General features: G+C 42.9%; 1 protein-coding gene and 1 pseudogene across 1 annotated transcript in view; one reads left to right on the forward strand and one right to left on the reverse strand.

Moving 5' to 3' along the window:
- Nucleotides 1-23,682, reverse strand: part of DENND4A (DENN domain containing 4A) — a 74,097-nt gene that overhangs the window by 20,918 nt on the left and 29,497 nt on the right. Inside the window, exons 10-18 of the mRNA XM_084817479.1 lie at nt 22,203-22,378; nt 19,340-19,440; nt 16,873-17,091; nt 15,035-15,180; nt 10,915-11,048; nt 7,038-7,173; nt 3,063-3,269; nt 1,853-1,981; nt 250-394 (exon numbers count right to left, since the gene is read on the reverse strand). Coding sequence (XP_084673605.1) covers nt 250-394; nt 1,853-1,981; nt 3,063-3,269; nt 7,038-7,173; nt 10,915-11,048; nt 15,035-15,180; nt 16,873-17,091; nt 19,340-19,440; nt 22,203-22,378 — 1,393 coding nt within the window. The remainder of the gene's footprint in view (nt 1-249; nt 395-1,852; nt 1,982-3,062; nt 3,270-7,037; nt 7,174-10,914; nt 11,049-15,034; nt 15,181-16,872; nt 17,092-19,339; nt 19,441-22,202; nt 22,379-23,682) is intronic.
- LOC146337281 (NADH dehydrogenase [ubiquinone] 1 alpha subcomplex subunit 13 pseudogene) lies at nt 23,123-23,563 on the forward strand (annotated as a pseudogene).

The following is a 23,682-nucleotide window of genomic DNA, read 5'->3' on the forward strand; positions in this document are numbered from 1 at the left end:
AGATCTTAGATTCCTGTCTGCTTCTATGCATGGAACCCTCCCCCAATTACACAACTTTTTCTATGCCTAGGCCTCCAGCAACCATTCCATACGCACAACCACTAGAAACAAATTCTGCAAGGGAACCAATGTGTAAAACATACTGTGCAAACTCAATTGATTTTGAAGATACTGCTTGGTGTTTATAGCTATCTAAAATAAATAACATTCCTACAGTTACAAACCAAAAGGCGTATATGAATACTATACCAGAAAGAGCTTTGTGGATGCCATTTGCAGGTTGCTTTCTTAGAACTCTTTTAAACTGTGCTATTCCTAAGACAACGTTTCTTATCTTTGTCCACAGGAAATAGCCACTTCGATTGCTTGAAGGCCAGGTACTTTCCAAAACGGCCTATAATGACATTAAATAGAAATTTAGTCACATACATCCAAGGATCTTGGAGCAGCATAATTTTGGATATCCCATTCTGAATTAAAACAATTCAGTGAGTTAGGTGAAGCTTAGACAGTGTCCTGCTCAAGAAACTTTGTGGCTGAATAAGGATTTGAACCTAGGTTTCCCTAGTTACAGCTAGCATTCTGGCTTAGTTCTCATTAAAAAATCAGTTGTGATAGTAAACTTGTTTTTGGACTGTATCACTGCATGAGAGTTCCTGTCAAGGATAATGGCCTGCTTTCTGCCATAACATTGGGTCAGGCTGTCATGTCGGATGTAACCACCTGGAATTGTTTGTAATCTAGAGGCTCCTCAGCCCAAGGCCAGAGCAGCCCCTGCTAACTAGAAAGTGTCAACAGCTGGAGTTGGTGGTGAGTTCCAGCCTCTTGGAGGCAAGGGCAGTCCACCCAGGGACTGAGCCAATGACTGGCTGAAGCAAAATCTCCCCTGGGTTGCCAGGGCTGGGCTTTAAAAGTGGGCTGAGGTCAAGGCATGGCGTCTCCCTTCATCCTGGTGGTCCTGGACCTGCAGACGGCTGGTTGTTATCCAGGGAGATCCATACTTAGGTATGCAAGGATAGGCCAGATAGATTTATTATTTTGCTTGGGTGTGCGTTCATGAAGCTCTCTGTATATAGTTAAGTGATTTAGCTTTGTACCTTGTAACTCTGTGTAACTTGCTACTTCCGTTCTTCACTTTCCCTTTACCCCTTTATTCTGATCTTAATAAACCTTTATCCAACCTTTAGTTGGTGTGATCTCTCTGCATAACCTCAATGTTAATTTCAGTGCCTCTTGGCTTTCGAGGGTGGCTACTGGGTATTTTGGAGGACTGAAAGGCCAGGTTTGGCCAGTCCTGTTTTTGGGAAGGAGATCCCAGGATCAGGTCCTGGGTGGTCCTCCCTCGCAGGGAGGTTGGGGACAGTCTCGGCAGCTGGGATCCTCCTTCCCTTCTCCTTCACAGTTCCCACCTCCGATCTGAGTAAATGAAATGTGTTTAAATCCCCATCACCACCACAAATGGGGCTCATAGCAGTTGGGGGAGGGGAACTTAGATTGGCAAATAGCGCTGGGAGAGAGGGTTAAAACACTCCCTTTCTAGTGCTACCGCTCCTGTCAAAATTGGAGCTGCTTCCAGCTGCTTTAACATTTTAAAACAATGTCAGGAGACCAAATATTGGATCTCTTATGTCACATCTGTTTTGGTGTGGGTTTGGACTGGCAACTATGGCACTTCAAGCCATACCCATAGCCACATAAGAATATATCTGCCTTAGATTGCTGAAATCAGACATTGGCCAATTAGTCACTGACTGAAAATCAGACTGGGAAATAAACTACCTTTATGATTTTTCAGGTACTGAAATGAAAGGGTTTCAAATAATTAACAACTTAATCACAAACATTTTTTTACCTTATTATAATAACCATATGTAATGGCATTAGGATCAATTCCAGCTTTTTTCATTTCAAAAAGGACTCTCACAGCTAACACAGGTTGGCCATATTGCCCACATAACTGCATCAACACACGGTAGCATACCTGAAAAAACAGAATCATGGAATTGGAAGAGCCCACGAAAGCCATTGAGTCCTCCCCCTATTCGGTGCAGAAATCCAGTTTAAAGCATCCCTGACAAATGGCTGTTCAGTCCGAGCGGCAGAGAGCCCACCACTTCCCTAGGCAGTTGGCTTGACTGTCTGACAGTTTGGATGGTTTTCCTGATGTTCAACTGAAATCTGCCTTCCTGTAACTTAAGCCCATTATTTCATGTCTGACAGTCTTGGCTGACAGAGAACAGGTTGTGGCCCTCTTCTGTGTGACAACCCTTTAGGTACTTGGAAAGTGCTATCATATCCCCCCTCAGTCTTCTCTTCTCAAGGATAAACATACTCAGTTCCTTCAGTCTTTGTTTCTAGCTCATCTTTGTTCCCGTTCTCTGAACTCATTCCAATTTATCTGAATCTTTCTTAAAGTGTCATGTCCAGAACTGGATACAATATTTGAGGTGAGGTCTGACCAGCACAGAGTAGAATGGAACTATTACTTTCCATGATTTTGAAACTATACTTCTGTCAATGAAACCTAAAACTGCATTTGCCTTTTTTTGCAGTCACATCACACTATGGGCTCATGCAGCTCGTGAACAACTCCAACTCCAAGATCTTTTTCACATGTAACATTGCCAAGCCAGGTATCCCCCATCTTCTACCTGTGCATTTCTTTTTCTTAAGTGAAGAACTTTACATTGTCTCTTTTAAATTTCATCCTGTTATATTCTGATCAGTTTTCTAACCTATCTTCTCAGGTATTAGCTATCCCACCGAATTTTGTGTCATCTGCACATTTAATAAGGATCCCCTCCACCTCTTCCTCCAAGTCATTAATAAAAGCAGTTGAAGAGTACAGGGCCCAGGACCAAGCCCTGCAGCACCCCACTTGATACCTCCCTCCAGTCTGATGATGAACCAGCAACAAGCATTCTCTGAGTACAGTTCTCCGGCCAGCTGTGGATTCATCTAGTAGTGGTGCCATGCAGCCCACAGACTGTATTTATTATTTACTCTTAAGGAACTTATGTACATCATAAGGACATTATGCACCAGAAGGGGTATCCATTTACCTCATCGGGTGGATCAATCTTTTTCGTGTGCATGTTTCGGAGCACGTCATAGGCTGTTCTCAAAGCCCGCACTTTGGAATGACACACTTTGACATAGGCAGGAAGGCAGATAAACCACAGGCCGCAGCAGTGGCGCAGCAAGCACCTGGACCACATCTGAGGGATGGAGGAGTATCTCTTGGCTATCTTATGGGCTGACTTTACTTCCTGCAGAGATACATTGAAAATAATATGCTTTAGGCATGTTGCATCTTTAACGTAACCTGCGGGCCCATTAAAGGGAGAAAAGGTTAGGGCCATATCCTGTATTAATTATTCCTGTAATAGGTTTGAAAACAATAGACCATTGTCCTCTATGCTTGGTTGCCACCAATTCAGTTGGCCAGGCAGCAGGACTGCAGGTATCGACCCGGTGCTTGTCAAGTGATACCAGCAGCCAGAGGATTCTGACATAGTCCTATAAAGTTCAGGACTAAAATTAGACAAGATGCGGGAAACCCATGATCAGATCTCCCAATGTTTTATTCAAAGTTTAAATGCAGCTGCTTGCGGGGGGGGGGGGAGGGGGGGAGGCAAATTGGATCAAGGCTGCTGTGGTGGGAGAGGGGTTTTAATTCTTCCCTTCTCCTTTAAGGAAAATAGGTTAACTCCCCCTCCTCCATGCATCAATATTCCAATCAAATTAGCAGCCACTTGTGGCTACGTTTTTATTTTGAAAACAATGTCAAGAGATCCACTCACTGGTCTGGCACTTAGATTCTGTGCTGGCTCTTCAGCAACGTGTCTTCAGTGTGAAGAGAAAGCTACTCTCAGCCTATACCTGCTTGCTAGCTCACCAATCAGTTAACTATCTGCCTACCCAGGATTTGCTCTGCCCTGTCTCCTTCAGCCTTCTTATCCATGGATAAGCAGTCTTTTGCGTGCCTAATTCAGCCAGGGCTGTGCCTGGACAGTCAGATCTGACATCCACATAAATTACACTATTGCATAATTTCTAAAATAAATTAGAAGACTGATGTTTCTAGTTCATAACTGGGAAGACACGAGGATAACTAATAGCACTAAGAATAATAGCATTTAAAAATGGCAGAGTTTGAAATGCAAACTATTATTTGGTAAAATCATTTCAGGGTGACAGCATGCCAGGATCACCAATACAGAACATAAATATTCACCTGAAAGGTAATAGAATGTGAAGTCCATTAGAGGGGGAAATAAACTGCTTAAATGGTTGCTCAAACCACAAGACAGATAGATAAAATCAAGGTGCTGCTATTATCCGAATATTGAACAAGAGCAGATCTGTAGAAAAAAATGATGAATCACTTGCTCTTTACACTTGCTGTATAACCAGCAGATGCTCAAAAGAATTTTCATTAATTAAAACATTGTGTGGATATATATCTGTAGTTCTACATGCCAAATTTTGCTCACAAGAACAAGAAACAAATGAGGCTAAGTGGTTTAACTATCCAAATTAGATTTTAAATCTGTTCCCAGTTGGCTGCAACCATCACTATGCAAAAAGATGCCTCCAGCCATATACAAGGAAGAAGACGCTGGTGAATTACTTCCCATTGTACTCTCTCGTTCTTGACGTGAGCTGGGATGAGTAGCAATGGCCACTCACTTAGATGTCTTTAAAGGGAGATTAAACTATTTCAGTGGAGAGTATATTTTTTAATGGGTACAAGTCATGATGGCCATACGCAGCTTCCAGGTTCAGAGGCACTATGTCTCTGAGTACCAGCTACTGGAGAGCAACACTGGAAGAAGGCTATTGCTTGTGGGCTTCCTGAAAGCATCTGTTCAGCCACTGTGGGAAACAGGATGCTGGACCAGAACTACTTTAGTGTCATGCCTCTTTTGGATTTTTCCAAGGACGAAGGAGAATGGCAGGCTGCAGACCCAGGGTAAGGGACTAGCACAGAAGCAGCTTGAGACCCCACACCATCTGATGGTGATCAATGCCCGACTGCAACCCCTCAGTTGGATTCAGAGGGTGAAGTCCCGCTGACCCCAGCAGAGTGAAGGTGGCTTCATGTGAAAGAACAACGGAGGTGAGTGTATGTCCGTTTAAGACGTAGAGGATCCCAGAAGCCAGAGGACTAATTGCCAGAAGCTGCTCTGGTACACTGAAGTTAAAAAGCAGGAAGCAGGCAGGGGCAGAATGCTGGAGAACAACATCGTACCTACAGGTCGGGTCTCACCAGCCTTGCCTTAGACCTTGAGCCTCAACCTCACCCTTCATTCTTGAATTCCTTGTGTTTGACTCTGGATTGCTAAAAGGACTTCTCTCTGCCTAGCTGACTCATCTTTGTCAAACCAGTAAACTCCCCAGCTCTGGGAATGTCCTCACCTCGCTGCATTCTCCCTCCTTCCCTGGCCCTGGCAGATTTATTACCCAGCTTATCGGCAAGTGATTTATTGCAGCCATTGCATACCAGCTGCGGTCAGCTGGCAAAGACTGACATTTAGGAGCACCCAAGCATGTCCAGTGGGATTTTTAACTTTTTCATCTTTAAAACAGCAAACCCCCATGCCAGATGACAGTCTACTGTCTCTTGAGTTTCAAAAATGGGTTGCCATGCCATTGGGCATGGCTATAAAGGAAATACAAGCACAAACCCTTCCATGTGCCCCAAACCTTCTTGGGTGCATGGAATAACCTGCACAATTCTTTGGATCCTTATCCACCGCTTTGCACCTGATCAGAAATTGTTTATTTTGTAAGAATCCATTGTTTGTATTTTTTGAAAAACTCAATAAAATTCATTTAAAAAAGAGATAAAAATAAAAAGGAATCAAGAAATCAGTGCCAGCTGGCACTACCCTCAGTGGTGCCCAGCTCCTAGCGCCCCTTGAGCCATCCTCTTTCACTGTGGGTGACTAAGAAGCACTAACATGGAAATCATGGCTACCATGTGGGCACTACATACCCCTCCCAAGAAAACCAACAAGAACTGGGTGAAGAGCAGAAGAAAACGTGAAAACATTTTCAGAAGGGCAGTAGTGAGGCAGGTTATTTAATGAAACAGATTACGAAGAGAAGACTATAAATTGTGGAAGGAAAAATGCCTTTTTAAAAGGCTTGCAGCGCAATCCTATATTTGTCTACTAGAAATATGTCCCATTAGAGCTTACCCCCAGGTAAATGGGTACAGGATAGCAGCCTTAGTGATGTAACATACCCAATTCTAGCTGCTATGCAACAGCTGCTGTGAATACTGGTGGTAAAGAAAAAGGAACTGTGAGATTAAATTATAGTGTGGAGCCTCTAGGGAGGCTGAGATCCTCTTAAGAATTCAGTGCAAGCACTCAACCAAAGTACATGTCATTGAGAAGCAAAGGTTAGTAGAGCACTTGAAAGCTGGACTCATTATTCCTCTAATACCCAAATAGAACACAAATATGCATTTCTAGATTGCCACAAGGCTACTGATTCTTTGATCATTTTTTCTTCTTTTCAAAAGGCCATTGCTTAGAGAATACATCCCATAATATATTTTACACAATGCTTGCACTTATGTCATTAAACTTGTGTAGCCTGGATGCTTTCCTCAACTTTTCATTGCAACCAGAATCCAAAGAGCTACTTTAGCCATACCCTGTGGGAGGTTTGACCCGTTTTTCTCCTGTGAACAGTTGATGTCATTTGCCATCCTATAACATGCTTTTTTAATTTATTTTTTACATTTTTTGAGTTTCCAAAGCAGTTTGCTATCAGGCATTGGGGGCTACTGTTTGAGAAGCACTCCAGCCCAAATGACATGAGCTTTTATAACAGCTTTTATAGTCAAAGCTTGTGAGAAATGTGATTTGCTGGGTTGGGAGAGAAGAAGAGGTCCTGCAATTTGATACAACTCTCCAAGAAGAGACTACTGAAATGTTTTTTTACAACACCTTGGGAGGCACAGCAAATCCAGGAAACACAGAACTCTGAACAATAAAAGGTGTGGCATGCTTATTAAATACCTGTTTTGTTCTCCTGAACATTGGTAATGGGCTGTTTGGACTGCTGGCTTTTGAAAACAATTTGCTGTTCTGTACTGTCAAAAGTCCCGCAGGCCGCTCAAACAAGTCTTGCCTCAGCACAGGAAATCCACTGTAGCTAAAAAAGAAAAAAGGCACCACTTTATTTTATTTACTTATAGCCCACATTATCCTAAAAGGTCCGGGCCATTACAGTGCTCCAGCATTCTTCTGACTACAACTGATATTTTACAGCCGATGGAAGTGGTTCCACTATATAGCAAGGAACTGCATATGGAACACGGAAGCATGGTGCACTGCTTTGCTATTTCAGATAGAAGGCATGGTGGGGGATGATGACTTTCTAACACGTATTTACTGACATCTGTAATATGGGTCAGCAACTGAGGGGGCATGGGCCTCACTGGCCTCCTAAGACATGCTGCCTGATGCTCTAGCTGTCAACCCAGAGGCAACAAAGGGACATGGAAGGATGAACGTATGAACACATGAAGTTGCCTTATATGGAGTCAAGCCATTGGTCCATCTAGCCCAGTACTGTCTCCTCTGACTGCCAGTGGCTCTCTAGGGTCTCAGGCAAAAAGAGGTATTTTCTATCATCTGTTATCTGACCCTTTTAGCTGAAGATTCCAGGGATTGAACCTGGCACCTTCTGTATGCAAAGTATGTGCTCTACTATGTAGAGCACATGTAATTGGCATCTGTGGAAACAGGACTAGATGATAGGGAACTCTGAGGGGGCAGAGGTTGAAGCTTTGTCCCCCCCTCCTTTTCAGCATGGCTCTTCAGGAAAACTAGTTGCTGACCAGAGACCTATACACGTAGTTAAAGCTCAGTATTTAACAAAGGGTTTTTTTTAGTATGCTATTCAGTTAGATTGACAATTTCATTAGTATTGATTGCATTTATGCAAGGAACCTCTGTTAAACTTATTTAGTTCCTAATGAACAAAGCAGGAAAAGAAGCCCATGAAAATCAATATCAATCTGCAAATTCATTTGAAAGAGAAAATTAGATTGCAGGATTAAAAATGGACTTTCAGGAAGGGGGAAAAAGCCCAACTGAGATAATCTTGTCCAGCGCGTATAATTACTAAATTCATCACATGCTATAAGAAGGTGAAGGCTGACCACAGAACTCTTTAGCTCTTACTGAAGTATAAAGGACATCTAGAATTTCACATGAATCCTTATGTTTCATGAAAGGTTTCCTAAAGACATACGTAATAATATGTGGGACAGGAAGGTTGATTCCATCAACATGGGTGGGACAACTACCATTTTGCTTCTCCCCTCCCAGTACTCAGTAGCCACTGCACTTGGGTGCAATGAAGGAGAGGTGGCACAGGAAGGGCCACTCAGTTAATGCAGCTTGGTTGGGAACAATGGCTATTTGACACCTCCCCTGCCCCGAAATGTTTCCTTCAGTTGTATTCCACCTGATCCTTATTTACTTATTCAGAAACCTTTAACCCCACCTTTCAGCTACAAGAGTCCCCAAGGAAGTTTACAACAACATTAAAAAAACAAATACAAATGTATACAATAAAATCCAGAAGAGCTGAGAGTTAAAAACCAGGGCAACACTTAGGGATGTGCAGGATAACTCAATCTTGCCAAAGTTCTCCAAATTCCATCTCGAGCCTTGTTCCAATTTGAGTCCATGTCAGATTGCGAGCTTTGTTTTTTTTCTTTGCACATGAAAATCCATGTATATTGTCATACAAATTTTTCTAAATGCACGCATCAGTTGTTTGCATCTTTGAAATATACACATTCTTCTCCCATTGATTAAAGTGTATTTGTGTGCATTTTTCAAAAGTACAATTCTTTTCGTGCACATTTTTCAAATGTATGCATGCTGTCGAACACATCTTTTTGGATCTGCGAATCACATTGAAAGGGCGGAAATGTACAGACTTCAACCCCAGATTGCATCCAAATCTGTGTTCAGTCCGGAAAGTGCAAACGGGGTAAATTCTGATCAAAAATGAACTGAAACAAATTTCTCGTACAACCCTAGCAACACTAAAACCATGTGTAGCAGCAAGGAGAAAAGTTTAAACAATCCAAATTGCTGGTGAAATAAAAATGTCAAAAAATGAAATAAAAACTAAAAAGTGGGGGTAGGGAACATGTGGCCCTCCAGATGATGGTGGACTGCAGTTTTCATCGGCTCTAGCCAGCATAGCCCATGGTGAGGAGGTCCAATCCAACAACACCTGCAGGCCCACACGTTCCTCATATCTGACCTAAGGGCTAAAAAAGAGGGAGCCAACTGAGGAAGGGCAATCCACAGCCTTGGTGCCACCACTGAAAAAGGCCTATCCCATGTCTCTGAAGGCAGAGAGACATGAAGCAAGGTGTCCCATACCATTTGTAAAGGGTGGGCAGATTCATGTGGGAGAAGACAGTCCTTCAAACAACCTGTCCACAAACCATTAAGGGCTTTATAGGTTATCATCAGCACCTTCAATTGTGCCTGGAAACCAATCTGAAGCCAGTGCCGCTTGAACAACACCTAAGTAATGTGCTGCATGCAAAGGCACCCCTGGCCACAGCAGCAACCAGATAATCCAGGAGCAAAATCAGGTCAAGGAGAACCCCACAGACTGCAAACCTGATCCTCCAAGGGAAATGAAACTCTGTTCAGAATAGGCTCTACTCCGAATCTTAGATTAGATTTCCTACTGCCTAACAGCACTTCTCTCATATCTCAATTAAGCCTCAGTTTATCTGATAACATTCAGTCCAATAACTGTGCTCAATCAACTGTTAATGATCGCCATAGTGCCCTTGGCATTCGATGAAAAGGAGAGATAGAGGTCGACGTTCCAAGTGGGAGAATTCCATATGTGCATCTGAATGTACATTGACACATATCTGGATCAAATATGTGCATACAATCTGCAAGCTACATTAAATGCAGATGCCCACTGTAGTCAACAGGACTAAAATGGCTGAAATTCAAACATGTTGACTGAAGTTGTTCACTTGCTCATCTGCATGTACTTCAGTGTTGTAACACATCTTTTCTTAAAGCACGGTATGGCCTGGATTATATGTTCTACCTGTAGGAATTATATATCTAAAATAGGGTTAGGCAATTACAGGGGGGTGGGATGTCTGAAAAAAATTGGCTGAATTTCAGCAGCAAAATGCTATAGTGTGCTAAAAGTGTTAAATTTTGCTTGTTCTCAAGCTAAATTTGACCTTTTTAGCACTCTGTAGAGCTAAAACCTCAGGTTTTTCCCCACCTCCAAAGAGGGGCCACACTGCAGGGCTGCATAAAGCCCTTGGGCTGCATGTTGCCCACCCCTGACCTAAAATCTCCCTGAATTTAACATGCCTTAAATGCAACCAAACATTTTCTAGCTTAGCCTAATGTGAGGAAGATTCTGCTCAAATATTTTGGCCACCTAATGCGAAGAGAAAGGTCACTGGAAAAGACCCTGATGCTGGGAAAGATTGGAGGCAAAAGGAGAAGGGGACGGCAGAGGATGAGATGGCTAGATAGCATCACCGATGCAATGGATATGAACTTGAGCACACTCCGGGAGACAGTGGAGGACAGGAAGTCCTGGTGTGCTATGGTCCACGGGGTCACGAAGAGTCGGACACGACTTAACAACAACAAGAGGAAGATTCTGCCTGGGAAAGTAAGGAATCTGATTTTTTTTTAAATCTCCAGCTCCCTTCCAGGCAGAATTGAAGAACAAAATAAAGTTAGCTACTGCCTATAAGATCAGGTATAGCTATAGCTTTCACTAATACAGCAGATAGGAGCAAAATATTTTCTATGTCACAACAGGGAAAAGACCACCATCATGCCAGGGTTCTTGCAATATTCAAAGGGTTACCTGTACTGTGATGGAAGTTCTTCTCCATTAGGAAAGTGGGGGATCTCTGGGGGAGTTATGAAAACAGTGTGCTCACTCTTGTAGGACTCATCAAGTTCTATAACCCGCGTGTCACCAGTCCTATCTGTATCCACCTGCAAAAAATGGATTTAACATTTATTATATTTCCAGTAAAGCATGGATTTTGTGTTAAATGAACAACTGGTTTGGGGGCAGAGAAGGTTAAGGGCCATTTAGGGCACAGTCCTATGCATGTTTAGACTGAAAGAAGTCCTATATCTCCCAGTATTCCCCAGCCAGCATGTGTAAACATGCATAGCATTGTGCCCTTAGTAAAACCTACTTTAGACACTGCTTCTTGTTTTACTGTCATTATTTGTAATACTCCCATTTTCTGTCTCTAAACTCTTACAAATAAAGGGAGGAAAAGGTTGTATCTTGGACTTCCTTTGTAAACAACTTTAGCAATTCAGTATAAAGATGACAGGTTGTTTTCAACAAGCTTATTTCGAAAGGCATCTACTGTCTCAAATCATATTCCTTTCAAATAATCCTGCAAATAATTCAGCAATTGTTTTTTTTTCACAAAAAGGATATTTTTAGCCACTCATTTTGCACACTGCCAGGATAGTGTCATGCTAATAAATGTATTAAATAAACATATTTATTCATATATATTTATATTATAAAAATAACTTACATTATATTTTTAATTTGGAAAACCTATTTAGCCAAGCTAGCCCCATCTACCTACTCTCCACAGCAAATTCAGTTGTAAGGAATAACTATAATCAGATGAACAAACCGCCTCTTTCTTCATAAAGAATAAATTTCTTCACAGTATACTGTGTCGGTGCAGGTTCTCTGCTACTGGAAAACATGCTTTCTGCTAGAGAGGAACTGACTGAAATCAATAAAACTGCACCTAGGGGAGCTGGCCATCTTCCTAGGACATGGAGAAAAATACTTGATTTTCACAGCTGCTGCATTCCCCTCAGGTGTATGGCATGTACTTTTATGTTTGCAGCAATTATCTCAAGGGTACCCTTGCAAAAATGAATGCTACCACATTCAGAACACTTCTGCGGTTTTCGGAAATTTCAAGGACACATTTCTAGACTGAGATTCAGCTGTGAAGATGCCAATTACCTGGACACTGCTGGACTTAATAAAATCCGTGGGAAGCAAAACTTTGGTATCAGAACCAGATAGATAGATAGATAGATAGATAGATAGATAGATAGAGTACAAGATATACTAAAGCATCGCAGAGTCACACTACAGCTGCTGTATCTCACACCCCATTCCTCCATTGGTCCTCTCAATTACCCCCAATCCTGCCCAATGTAGAAGCCACATCAACCAGAAACTGAAAAATTATTATGACCTGAATGAGAATGGTGCTCAGTCCAAGCAAACTAGGACTATTACACAGACAAGATGGAAAAATGAGGAGGATAAGACAGATGGAAATCCACGGGCTCTAATTATCCTGACTATGGGAACCTCCCCATCCAACCTCCTATCTGAGCAACAGAACAGCTGGCTGAGCCCTCCTCCATGAAGCATGAAACAAACAGTGAACTTACCATGAGGCTTCTTTCACACGCCATGGAAGAGGGCATTGCAAGAGAAGATATCAAACATGGGCAGGAACTGGTCTACTTCATTCCTCATGCTATTTGCTGAACTACCCTGTCCCAAATATATCTGCACGGATCTGCTGGAAAATCTGAGTTCTGGCTCATATGGAGACCCCCCATAGATACAGGAGGCTCTCTGCTGCAGACAGTCGCCCTCCACAAGTACAGAGCAACAAATGCTACCAAGGCAGGGGTGGGAAAGGACAGCTCCTTCTCCTCACACATTAGTGTTAACCCATTTTTGAATGCCTAAACAGGGCTATAGTTTCAAAGTGATAATGGCAGATGAAAGTGGACAAAGTGGGCTACAAATGGAGCATTACCACTGAAGGCTGATGAAGTGGATGCCTTTCCTTCAGAGTGGGTTGTGATCATAAGCAAAGGAAGGACCCAAGCAATCTTTAAAACATCAACCCAAGGAAGATTGAGAAACCTTCTTTCCTCACATGTGCTCACCTTTTATACAAGAAACAGAGTGTCTAATCACCAGTCACTCTCTGTTCTTAAGGCATGCTTTAAAAGCTCTGAGCATGTCTTTGTGTCATTTCTTTTTCTGGGGCGAGAAGGCATGGGGCAGGAGAAGCACAAAACAAGATGCTGTTTTCTATGAAACGTGGAATTTGACTATCATGATAAATGAAGTATTCATAAGTAATACCCAATGGGGTTGAGCATACACCATTTCTTCCTTCTGGCGGGATACCCATGTTAGCCTGTTGCAGCAAAAAACATCAGAGAGTTCTCTGGTACATTAAAGACTAACAAATGTATGAAGGCATAAGCTTTCACAGACTAATTCCTTCATTGTGAATGAAGTGCCCAGTTCAGAGACTCTCATGTCAAAGTGATAGCCACCAAGAACAGTACCTTAAGTAAAGGGTCAAAAGGGAGCTTTATTTAGTGCTCAAATGACTAAAGATCAGAAGGTCTTCCTGAAGAAACTGCTTCACATGGGCATGCCTCTAACTGCTGGTTTACCCAGGGCAGAGGCAACAGCTGTTGCCTGTCTTTTAAAGATGTTTGGGTGCAAGTCTTCAGTCAACACCATCTGGAGGAATCCAAGGTGGTGTTGGACCTTAGCTCAAGTGAGTGACAACCTCAGACATTTGTACCACCTGACAAAAGAACTCCAACCTATTGTTAGAGTCCCTTCTGGAAGAGAAGGTGGTGTTGATGAATTTGGGTCTAACTCAAACCCAATAAACTGAACAACTTCCAAACAGCAAGGCAGAGCCAGCTCAAGTCCAAACAAAGTACTGACACTTATGAAAGTAGAGTCCAGGGGTTTCCCATCTTTATCTCAAGTAGGTCCAGGAACCAAGATCTCCTTAGCTAATAAGGTATTTCCACTTTTGCCAGCTGGATCTTCCAAAGGACTCTGAGAATGAGACTGAAAGGAGGAAAAGCCTATGGGAGGCCTGTTGGCCACAGAATCAAGAGTGCATCAAACAATTATATTCTGAGGCTCTGAAATGAAGTGAAGAATGTTGTGGTTGCTCAATGATGCAAATAAATCCAGGATTGCGCATCCGCAACTAAGCATAAATCAAGGAGAATATCTAGGGATGAAGACCCAATTCCCACTAGTTGATCTCCTGACTACTCAACTGGTTGGCCCACAGATTATGGATTCCTCAGACATGCTCTTCCATCAGGAGCAAGGTGGTTCTTGGTCCATCTGAGAAGATGCCTCTTTCTGTAATTTGCAGGATCTTGTGATCCCCCCCCCCCCCGTTTATTAGAATTAGCTTTTGCTGATTTTGTCTCTGTGAATCAGCATATGCTGACCTGAAGGTGGGGTCAAACAGAAAGGAGTGCCAATCCAATGAGGTACAGCTTTAGGAGACTGAACTCGCCTCTTGTTGGGATTTCTCCTGGCCACCAGCTCCTCCCAGTGGGTTCACCAGCCAGTGAGACTGGCACCTATAGTAATTTGAATCCATTAACTGGCCAGAATGGGAAGAGATGGTCAAGGGACAGCTACCAGCAGAGGGAGTGAAGGACATGATACGGGAAGGAATTGTAATCTTCTGGACTCTCTCATATTGGGATGGCAAAATCAGCTACTGGTGACTTTTGGCATGAGACCTAGCCAACCATACAGAGTCTACATAGTCTAACATCGCTCTTTGATGTTGCACTAGAGACGTCAGACTTACATACTTGGAGCTGAATACTACTTTAACGGATGGGGTGATCTTTCCCTGCCTTTCTGCCAGGACAGAGACCCTCTTTGTTCAGTATGGTTCACAGGTGAATAAGCTCCTGGGATGATGGCAAAGGACATTGACCAGGAAGACATGAGCCTTCAGACAAGTAAGGGTCTGATGTAGGTTGTTCAGAGCACCGGCGACATATGAATTTTTGTGGGCAGTATGACGCTGAAGGGGCCATTTGAAATTGCCTTTAGCTGCCAAAAACTTTGCCAGCAGTATTGTAGTCAGATGCGATGCAACAGGTATATCAGATATACATACCTTACTTACACAGTCATCAAAAAATGCAAGGCTTGCATCTTTATCACTAACAAAAGAGCATTCTTCAATGAAACGAATGAACATTTGTGTCTTCGTCATCATAGTGTAAAACTTTTGATGTGAACGATCACGGCTCTTTAAGAACCCTGTAAGGTAAAAAAAAAAAATACTGATATGCTACAGCTGGATGGCAGGGAAAGCAAAGAATGTATATTCTACTAAAATTTTGAAATTAAGTAGGTCCAACTATACAGGAAGAATAAACCACACAAAAATAATTCCATCTATTACTGTTATGGTACCAAATACAGCAGTCTGTTAAAATAATACTAAAGGAGTTTCACAATGGTCCATTTTTGGACATACATTCCCAGCTTCCTAATCCATACAAGTGTTGGGCATGCACGTCCCCCCCGCCCCCGCTTCCATTCTTTGTCAGCATGCTGATCCTGGTTAGCTTAAACTACAATTCCCATTTCAGATGAACTGTGACTTAATGGGCCCGGTTCACATGAACAAAATAAGCATGGCTTATTTAAATCACAATGCGTGCCAGGCATGATTTCCATGATCACTGCCTGGGCGCAGCTTGTTGTGATGTCTGAACCGGACAGCATGGCTTGTTGCAGGGGGAACAACCCCCCAATCACCCATGGGCTGTTGTAGGGTTATTGGAGGGTTGTTTCGCCCTCCAACAAGCCATGCTGCCTGGGTTTGGACGACATGACAAGCCACGCCCACGAAGGGGTTATGGAAATAATGCCTGGCATGTGTTGCGATTTAAATAAGCTGCACTGGTTTATTTTGATCTTGCAAACAAAGTCAATGTCAGTTTACTAGTCAGTTTACTAATCTTAAACCACATTCAAACCAGGCCAGTGTGGCAATAAAAGGAGGAGGCAAGGGGACAGCACATGGACCCAGCGTTGGTTCCAGGCTTGCTAAACTATGGTTTAACAAGCTGGGAACATGCATCCAAACTCAACCATTGTTTGCTTGTTTCTTCTTCCCAGCAACCCTTGAGAGGTTCCCAGCTGCAACCTAAAACCATCTCTGTACCTGGTAGAGCCAAATCTGAATGTCTGCAGCCCCCTCCCACTTTCCACCTTAAGACTGTAAGCAAATGCAGTTCAGTTCAGCTTAATGCTCAATAGCCAACCAGGTTTTTGTGGGAGCAAATGCATATTCCATGGCTTGAACATCAGCCTCTTTTGTTCTTCACCCCCATCCCCACCCCTTTGCTTTGTTTACCATCTTGCCTAAGGAAGAGTTCTAAAGAACTTGAAAGGTTGCACGGCACTTTGTGACCTTTGAATTGGCCAATAAAGGTATCATGGTGATATGGATTTTGGAAATTTTCTTTGAACTGTTTCAAAATACTTTTACAAAGAAACATACTGGACATAAAGTCCATGTTCGCATTTGAGGCTTAAAAATCAACTTTGTTTTAAATCATCTCCTACATAAATGTAAAATTTACAGTGGCCAGTATGTCCATTTGATTTCTTTGTGAAATTTCCCCGTGCACTATTATCATCACATGGGACAAAAAAAACATTTAATGTCATGTATGAAAACTACAACTATAGTTGACATTGAATATAGCCTAAAGCAAATTCTACACAAATTTGAAGGGACATGCTCAGATGAAACAACTGTAGGAATTTTAAGAGAAGTTAAATTAATTGCAATAAAATCAGAGAAACTGCCTGGACAGATTGTATTCACCTGTAACTAAACATATATTTCTGTTTCAGAACAATCCCTTTACAGCTTTTTCCTCTGAATTTTTAACCAAGTTGCAAATTAGAGGCAAGTTTAAGAGCCTGTTTCTTTACCTTGCAGTTCAAAGAGGGAACTTGCATCTGTTGCTGTTTCTGAAGGTGCTTGGGTAATAGGTCTTAAATATGACCTGTAACCTTTTAGTATAGAGGCCATGAAGCAGAGAAATGCCTCTTGGATTTCCACATCTAACAGATGTAGCTTTGATCCCGAATGAAGATCGTAGTCATTCATAGCAAGCTCCATCAGCGCATCATCCCTTGGTCTTTGTTGCACTGTGAATAAAAATAAGGTTGAAATGTGAAAACATTGCCAGTGTTGACAGTTCACAGTTTCCTTTCTGCTCTACAGGGCTAATTTCCCTGCCAAGTTCATTATCTTACCTTGCTAAGTTAATAATGCTACCTTATAAGCTTTCGATCAAAAAGCTCAGAGACTGATAAACTGATTTGTACCCTCAAAGTGTTATTTGAAAGGTCATAGCACACTGCCACAAATGAGGCAAGTTTAATTTTACGTTAGGCACTCATCCAACAAAGAATTAAAAATCCTAAGGTCTCCAGTGATTGCCGAAGTACTTAGGTGTCTGGCCAGCTTTTCTGTGACATCAGAATAGCTAAGCCGACGTCAGGCAGAAGGGCCACAACTATTAACTATTAACAACTATTAACACTGGCTCCCTGTGGTATCAGAGCACATCAACCAATGATATCAAGAGGCAGGGGAAGCAAAAAGGGCAGAAGCAGAAAAAACAAAAATGAAGGGGGGATGCAGAGCCAACAGGAGGGAGATCTAACAATGATCATGTCCTGTCTTATTGATGGGCTTGTTGCTAGTTCCCTAGATCTGCTTTAAATATATCTCACTGAATACAGTTTTAACTATGGCAGAGAAGCATGCATACAAAAACCCCAGACAAACGCATTTACTTTTGCAGAAAAGCAGTTGCTATGGAAACAATGACAGAATTAGTCTGAATAAAACCTTAGTGACATCTACACAGGATAGGACAATTTATGTAAGTTTTTGAAATGCATATATCAGTTAGGGCGCAATCCTATGGGGGATAGTCGGTCACCTCCCAACTTGGAGGTGGCCAACTATCCAATGCCGGGTGGGCGGAGTGTGGAGGAGATCTTCTCCTCCGCGCTCCGACTGCCCTGCATTTGTGGCTAGATGGCCGATTTCGGCTGTCTAGCCAGGGTGCCTCAGAGCAGGGGGGAGGGGAAGGCCAGATGGTGCATAGGAAGCGTCGTAATGGTGCTTCCGTGGTGGCCCCCCCTCCCTGCCCCCAGGAATGCCCCCTTTCAGCCACTCCACACTGCTCTTCGGAGCGCAGAGCTGGGGATGACCCTTGCCTCCTACAAGGCAGCGGGGGCGGGGAGTCGGATTTCTGGGAACCAAACCTGGAGCACTGGCTCCAAACTTGGTTCCCATAAACCGAAAAATCCTATGGCCATTTAGAAGCTATCTAGCAGCCATAGGATTGTGCCCTTTGTGAAATAACAAGCCTAAGGGTGGAATCTGCCAGGGACAGCTCTTGCTCAACTCCCTTTTATTTTAGTGGCATTTGCATGTGGCTCCTGAGCCATACTATGTCCCTTGGGAGAATAAGAAAGGGCTAAAAAGATCATTTTTAGTAAAGGAAGCCAATATAATTCCTGTTCATCTGATCTAAATTCCAACAAATCTAATGAATGTATTTATTTATTCCATTTATACCCTGCCTTTCCTTCAAGGAGCTCAAGGATACATGGTTCTCCCTCACTATTCTATCCTCACAATAACCCTGTGAGGTAGACTAGGTTGTGGGAATTTGAAACCAGGTCTCCCCAGCCCTAATCCAGGAGCTTAACCACTCCACCGTACTGTGAGATGTCCAAATATATTCTCATTCCTCAAATGTTATAGACTTCCTTTGATCGTACCCTCAGCCTAACATGTGATTTATCACTTGTTCCTCTTCACAGTGAAAATTTTTCAATATTCTAATCAATTTAGCTAAAAGATGTTTCCTTACTCCAGACAGATGTAACTTTTTAAACTGTGAATGCTCTCTATAAACTATAATCTCATCTTTCTATCTTCCCATTATATTCTCACAGTTGCAAATATCCAAAACAAGAGATGTAACAGGAACGTAAGAAGCTGCCTGAGACTGCCAGACCACTGGTCCATCTAGCTCAGTATTGCCTATACCAATCGGAAGCAGCTCTCCAGGGCTTGAGAAGGATCTTCCCCAGGCCTTCCTAGAAATGCCTTGGATTGAACCTGGGACCTTTAGCATGCAAAGCATGTGCACTACCACCACTGAGCTACAGTCCTTCCCCAAATCCCTGTCTGCACTGTCTGTATAGAATAAGACACATCATGTGCTTTTTCTGGAAGCTTGAAGCTAGCTTTTTCATTATATTCCCTGAAGCCACCACTCCTCCTAAACAGCAAAAACTGCTTCACCACCTTAAAACATGGCTAAATAGCAAACCAACATATATGCCAGTTTTGGGGCTTTCCCCCACTTACATTCTGCTAGCTGTTGATATAAGTTATTTAAAGTGCTCATCAGGTTTTTACAAGGTTTCTTTGGCAAGATCTTCCATGCAACATTTCTCTTATCTCCAGGTCTGGAATAAGAAGAGAAGTATTATGGAAAACATGGTCCTTTTGAAATATCTGGTCAGATACAAAAAACAACAATTAAAAGGGTATCATAATCAAAATCAGGTGTCTTGTACAGAAATTATTTATAGCCTTAATATATTTTTAAATTTGCTTGTGGAAGTATGGCAATTAGCAATGTGTCCTCTGCTGCTCTCTGATTCTTCATGCATCTTCTGTACTTTGTTGCTGTTGGAAACCATGTGAGAATGAGCAATGACTCCCCTCCCCTTTGCCTCTTTCTGCGGGAAGCACTGAGCATGCTGTTTGCTTCTATTAATATTTTAAAATCTTATCTGTTCCTTTTGCTCTAACACTAATCGATTCAGTTTCTCATCTCCACTCCCAGCCTTGCTGCATCTGGTGATGGTTAGTATCATCTGTATTTTTCTGAAGCATGAGATTGTTGCACATATCCGATACCCAAAAGCTCTACGACACAGTCAAAGCAGTTTACTACTATTTGGGTTTTGACATGGGTGAAGTTCAGCACCGACTCCTGCCTTCCTTTTCACAATGAAATTATTCTATTACAAACATGGCATGATGTTTAACCTAGGCTGGGGTCCAATTTATGCCTCAGGTAGGGGCAGCTGGGACAGGGAGAAGCCCTGGAGCTTTGGAGGTGGGCAGCTTGGCTGGCAGCAAATAACACTGGAACAGAGGGGCCAATGGTGCTGCCCTCTCTAAGCCTCACATTGGTGGGGAAGCAGCAAACTGGAGCAGGAACTTCCCCATTCCAGTCTGCCTCCTACTAATATGAGCAGGAGGAGCCCAAGAAGAGGCTCACTTTGTTCCTTTCCTTCTCCACCCACCTGCACAGGCTATCTGGCTATAGCTCTTACAGTAACACTTTGCCTGGTCTCATTAGGTTTTTGCAATAAAGCTCCTTGAGCCTTGCTGTGAATTTAAGTTGGCAGAGCTAGGCAGTAATTTTACTTCCCTTCCAGACTGGTCAAGCGGGAGAGCGGGTTTCACTTTCCTAGGGCAAGTTGCTGCTGTTTGGCACTGATTATGGGTTCCTTAGATAATGTCATGACTGGTAATCAGAGCATCAGGCAGGGGCTATGATTTGGATTGAAGAGGGCATTAAGGGGCCCAAGAGGCTGCATAACTACTAGGCCACTTCAGGGACCTATTGCCAGCAATATCCCCAGATCTGGAAGGGGGGAGCTATGTCATTTGGAGGGGGGGAGCTATGTCATCTGGAGTGGGGGAGCTATGTCATCTGGAGGGGGGGAGCTATGTCAACCCCTGTCATTTGCATTTAGAAACCACTCCTTCCTCGCAGGGTTACCCAGTGGTCAGACTGGGTTGTACATACTGTCAGAGTTTGGACTGTCAGCATGCAACTGCCATGTCCATACCCTCTCTCTGCCAAATAATGGAAATTCTCATTCAACAAAGGTGTGGGCAGGTGGCCTGTTTTATACCGAACTCTTGGTGTGTGTGTACCCCAGTCTCCCTGCTAGACATACACTTGGTGCCTTACTATTTGTGGGTTGATACCTGAACTCAAAGCGACATTTTAAAACAGCTTAAAACATTTCAGAAACTGAATCAAAGACACAAGGGTAGATAGTGTATTTGAATGGAGCTTAGCTGCAATAATTAATCTATTAATAAAATAGACTAGGGGTATATCAACAGTGCAGACTACCTGGTTTAATAGTCATTCCCTCTTTTCAGGAACCGCAGGGAACTGTAGTTCTGTAACGGGAGACTACTAAGATTAACCATGTTTATACACTATGAAAGAATTACAAGTTGAGAACAGTTAAATTAGGAACAAACCTGGAACTTGCCCATGAGATCTGTTGTCTTTATTTTACAAGCTGATAAGACACATTACCTCTGTAGTTTTCTCCCTTAATGGAGACTGTAAATATCTAGACCACCAAGAACTGCAGAAAAATAATCTGCTTTCAGTGTGTGGTCTTAAGAAGCGTCCTTTATCCACACGAGCTTCTTGTTTTTAGGAAAGCTACCTGTTTTTTGCAGCACTGAGAAGATTAGTAGGAGACTACCTTACATTACCTTAAGACAATTAATGTGTTCATGTACTGGCAAAGGCAAATTGCTGAGGAAAGCAATACGTCTATGGGTCTATGGGATCTACTGATGCACTATATTCCTACAGCAAAGTAAAGGGCAAGGAGAAACTTAGGAAGACAGTCCATATATGCATATTTATCCCTTGACAACTGCAGCACAGTTTAGCTGAAATAGTGTAGTGGCTAAGTATGCAAGATGATCTTGCAAGTCTGGAATTCAATATGTAGCCTTAAGCAGATCACTGTTCTCTCAGCTTCGTCCCCACTTGGAAGCTAATGCTGGTCTATGCTACAGAACTGTTGATCACTGCGATAATATATGTGCACATGCATCGAACCCTTGAAATGCACTATATATGGGCTAAGTAGTTATAATTCAGTGTAATTTGCATGTGTGAATGATCCATCACAGATTTAATGTCACAGATCAAATGCTCATCAACTCAGATACAAAGTTTTTCAATAGAATCAGTTCACCTGTTTAGCTGTAAGTCATCCAATACTTGAGTAATCAGGTGATGTATATGCAAATGTGAATGGATCCATAGTTGTTTTCTTTTGGTAAACAGAACTAGGAGATTGCTGGGGGGGGACGGGGGGAAGACACTAGATATCACTGCTGTGCTTCCTACTAAATTATTACAAAATGTTACATAAAAGTACTGAATGCTTACTGTGAAATGGTGTTTGTATCTAGGTCAACGCAGCTAACATCTGGTGGAGGGTCATAGAGATCAAAGTATCTTGAATCAATTCCTACTATGAATGGACACGGTGCACTCAAAACATCTGCCAGGGCTAGGGGACAGAGAGGAATGTACGGGCATGGCCAGTGGAAAGGAAATATCATCTTTAAAAAGAGAAGAATAAATGCATTGTATATAAACAGATGTGCTTCAAGTACATACAACAATTCCAGACCATTTCCTACCTATTAAGCACTTCCAGCATGAACATTAGCTGTCAATTTCAGTCACATCAATGTAACTATAAACTGAATCTTGTGAGAAATGCAACAATTCCTTTCTTTTAAAATGTTGACTACTCCACCTAGTAAGGGATGGGCAGAAGACAGATCAGCATCCACCAAAAGATCTCTAAGTTGGATCGTCAAATATTTCTGACTCCCAATAGTTTCAACAAGAAAAACAAAACTACTCCACTACAAAATGTGTGAAAGGCCTTCAGAACTGTGAGCTCCTTTCAGTTCTGGTACTCAAAACGAATTTGTGGATCAGAATTGTTTAATTCTGACTGTTTGTCCTTTGCGCTAGGCTGTTTGGTGGATCTTGTGGTTCTATAAAAATAAACAAAGAAGATCCTACAAGGCTGAAGTCTCCCACACCTGGCCTAGTAGATAGACAAAGGCACAATCTTCTAGGCAGTTCTCCCATGTGCAAGCCCTATTGAGATAGTGTTCCATATTTTATTGGGTTGAAAGGGCGGGTTGAAGGTTCCGTCACGGGACTCCGGGGCCCGGCGTTCGTGAGGCGAGCTCCCAACATCATCAAAGGGGGACGGCGTGGCTTTCGCCGGGGACGTCAGGAGGCGGAGGAGGGCCCGTCGCGCCAGGAGCGAGCTGCCCGCTTCCAAGATGGCGGCCGGAGCCGGGAAGGTGAAGCAGGACATGCTGCCACCGGGCGGATACGGGCCCATTGACTACAAGAGGAACTTGCCCCTGCAGAGGCTCTCAGGCTATAGCCTGTTCGCCATTGGAATTGGGACCCTCGTCTATGGCTATTATTCCCTTGTGACATGGAACCGAGAGAGGCGGCGCCTGAACATCGAGGACCTGGAGACGCGAGCGGCCATCTTTCCCCTTCTTATGGCTGAGGATGACCGCAGGATGCTACGCATCTTGCGTCAAAATCTCGACGAGGAGGCCAAGATCATGAAGGACATCCCTGGCTGGTAGGTCGGTGAGTCTCTGTTCCACACCACACGCTGGGTGCCCCCCACGCTCGACGAGCTCTTTTACCTGCACCCGCAGAGCATGCTCAACAACGCTAAATTTGGTTGCCAGTTTTACGTGTGAGCGGCAGCAGGGTTTGTGTGAACCGCCCAGAGAGCTTCGGCTACTGGACGGTATAGAAATGAAAAAAAAAAAAATTATTGGAGCATTTTATTATGCTCCATATTGGAGCATAATAGTGC

Source organism: Heloderma suspectum, chromosome 11 (assembly GCF_057233095.1).
Source record: "Heloderma suspectum isolate Gila_16-S chromosome 11, 16-S_ref, whole genome shotgun sequence".
Taxonomy (NCBI): domain Eukaryota; kingdom Metazoa; phylum Chordata; class Lepidosauria; order Squamata; family Helodermatidae; genus Heloderma; species Heloderma suspectum.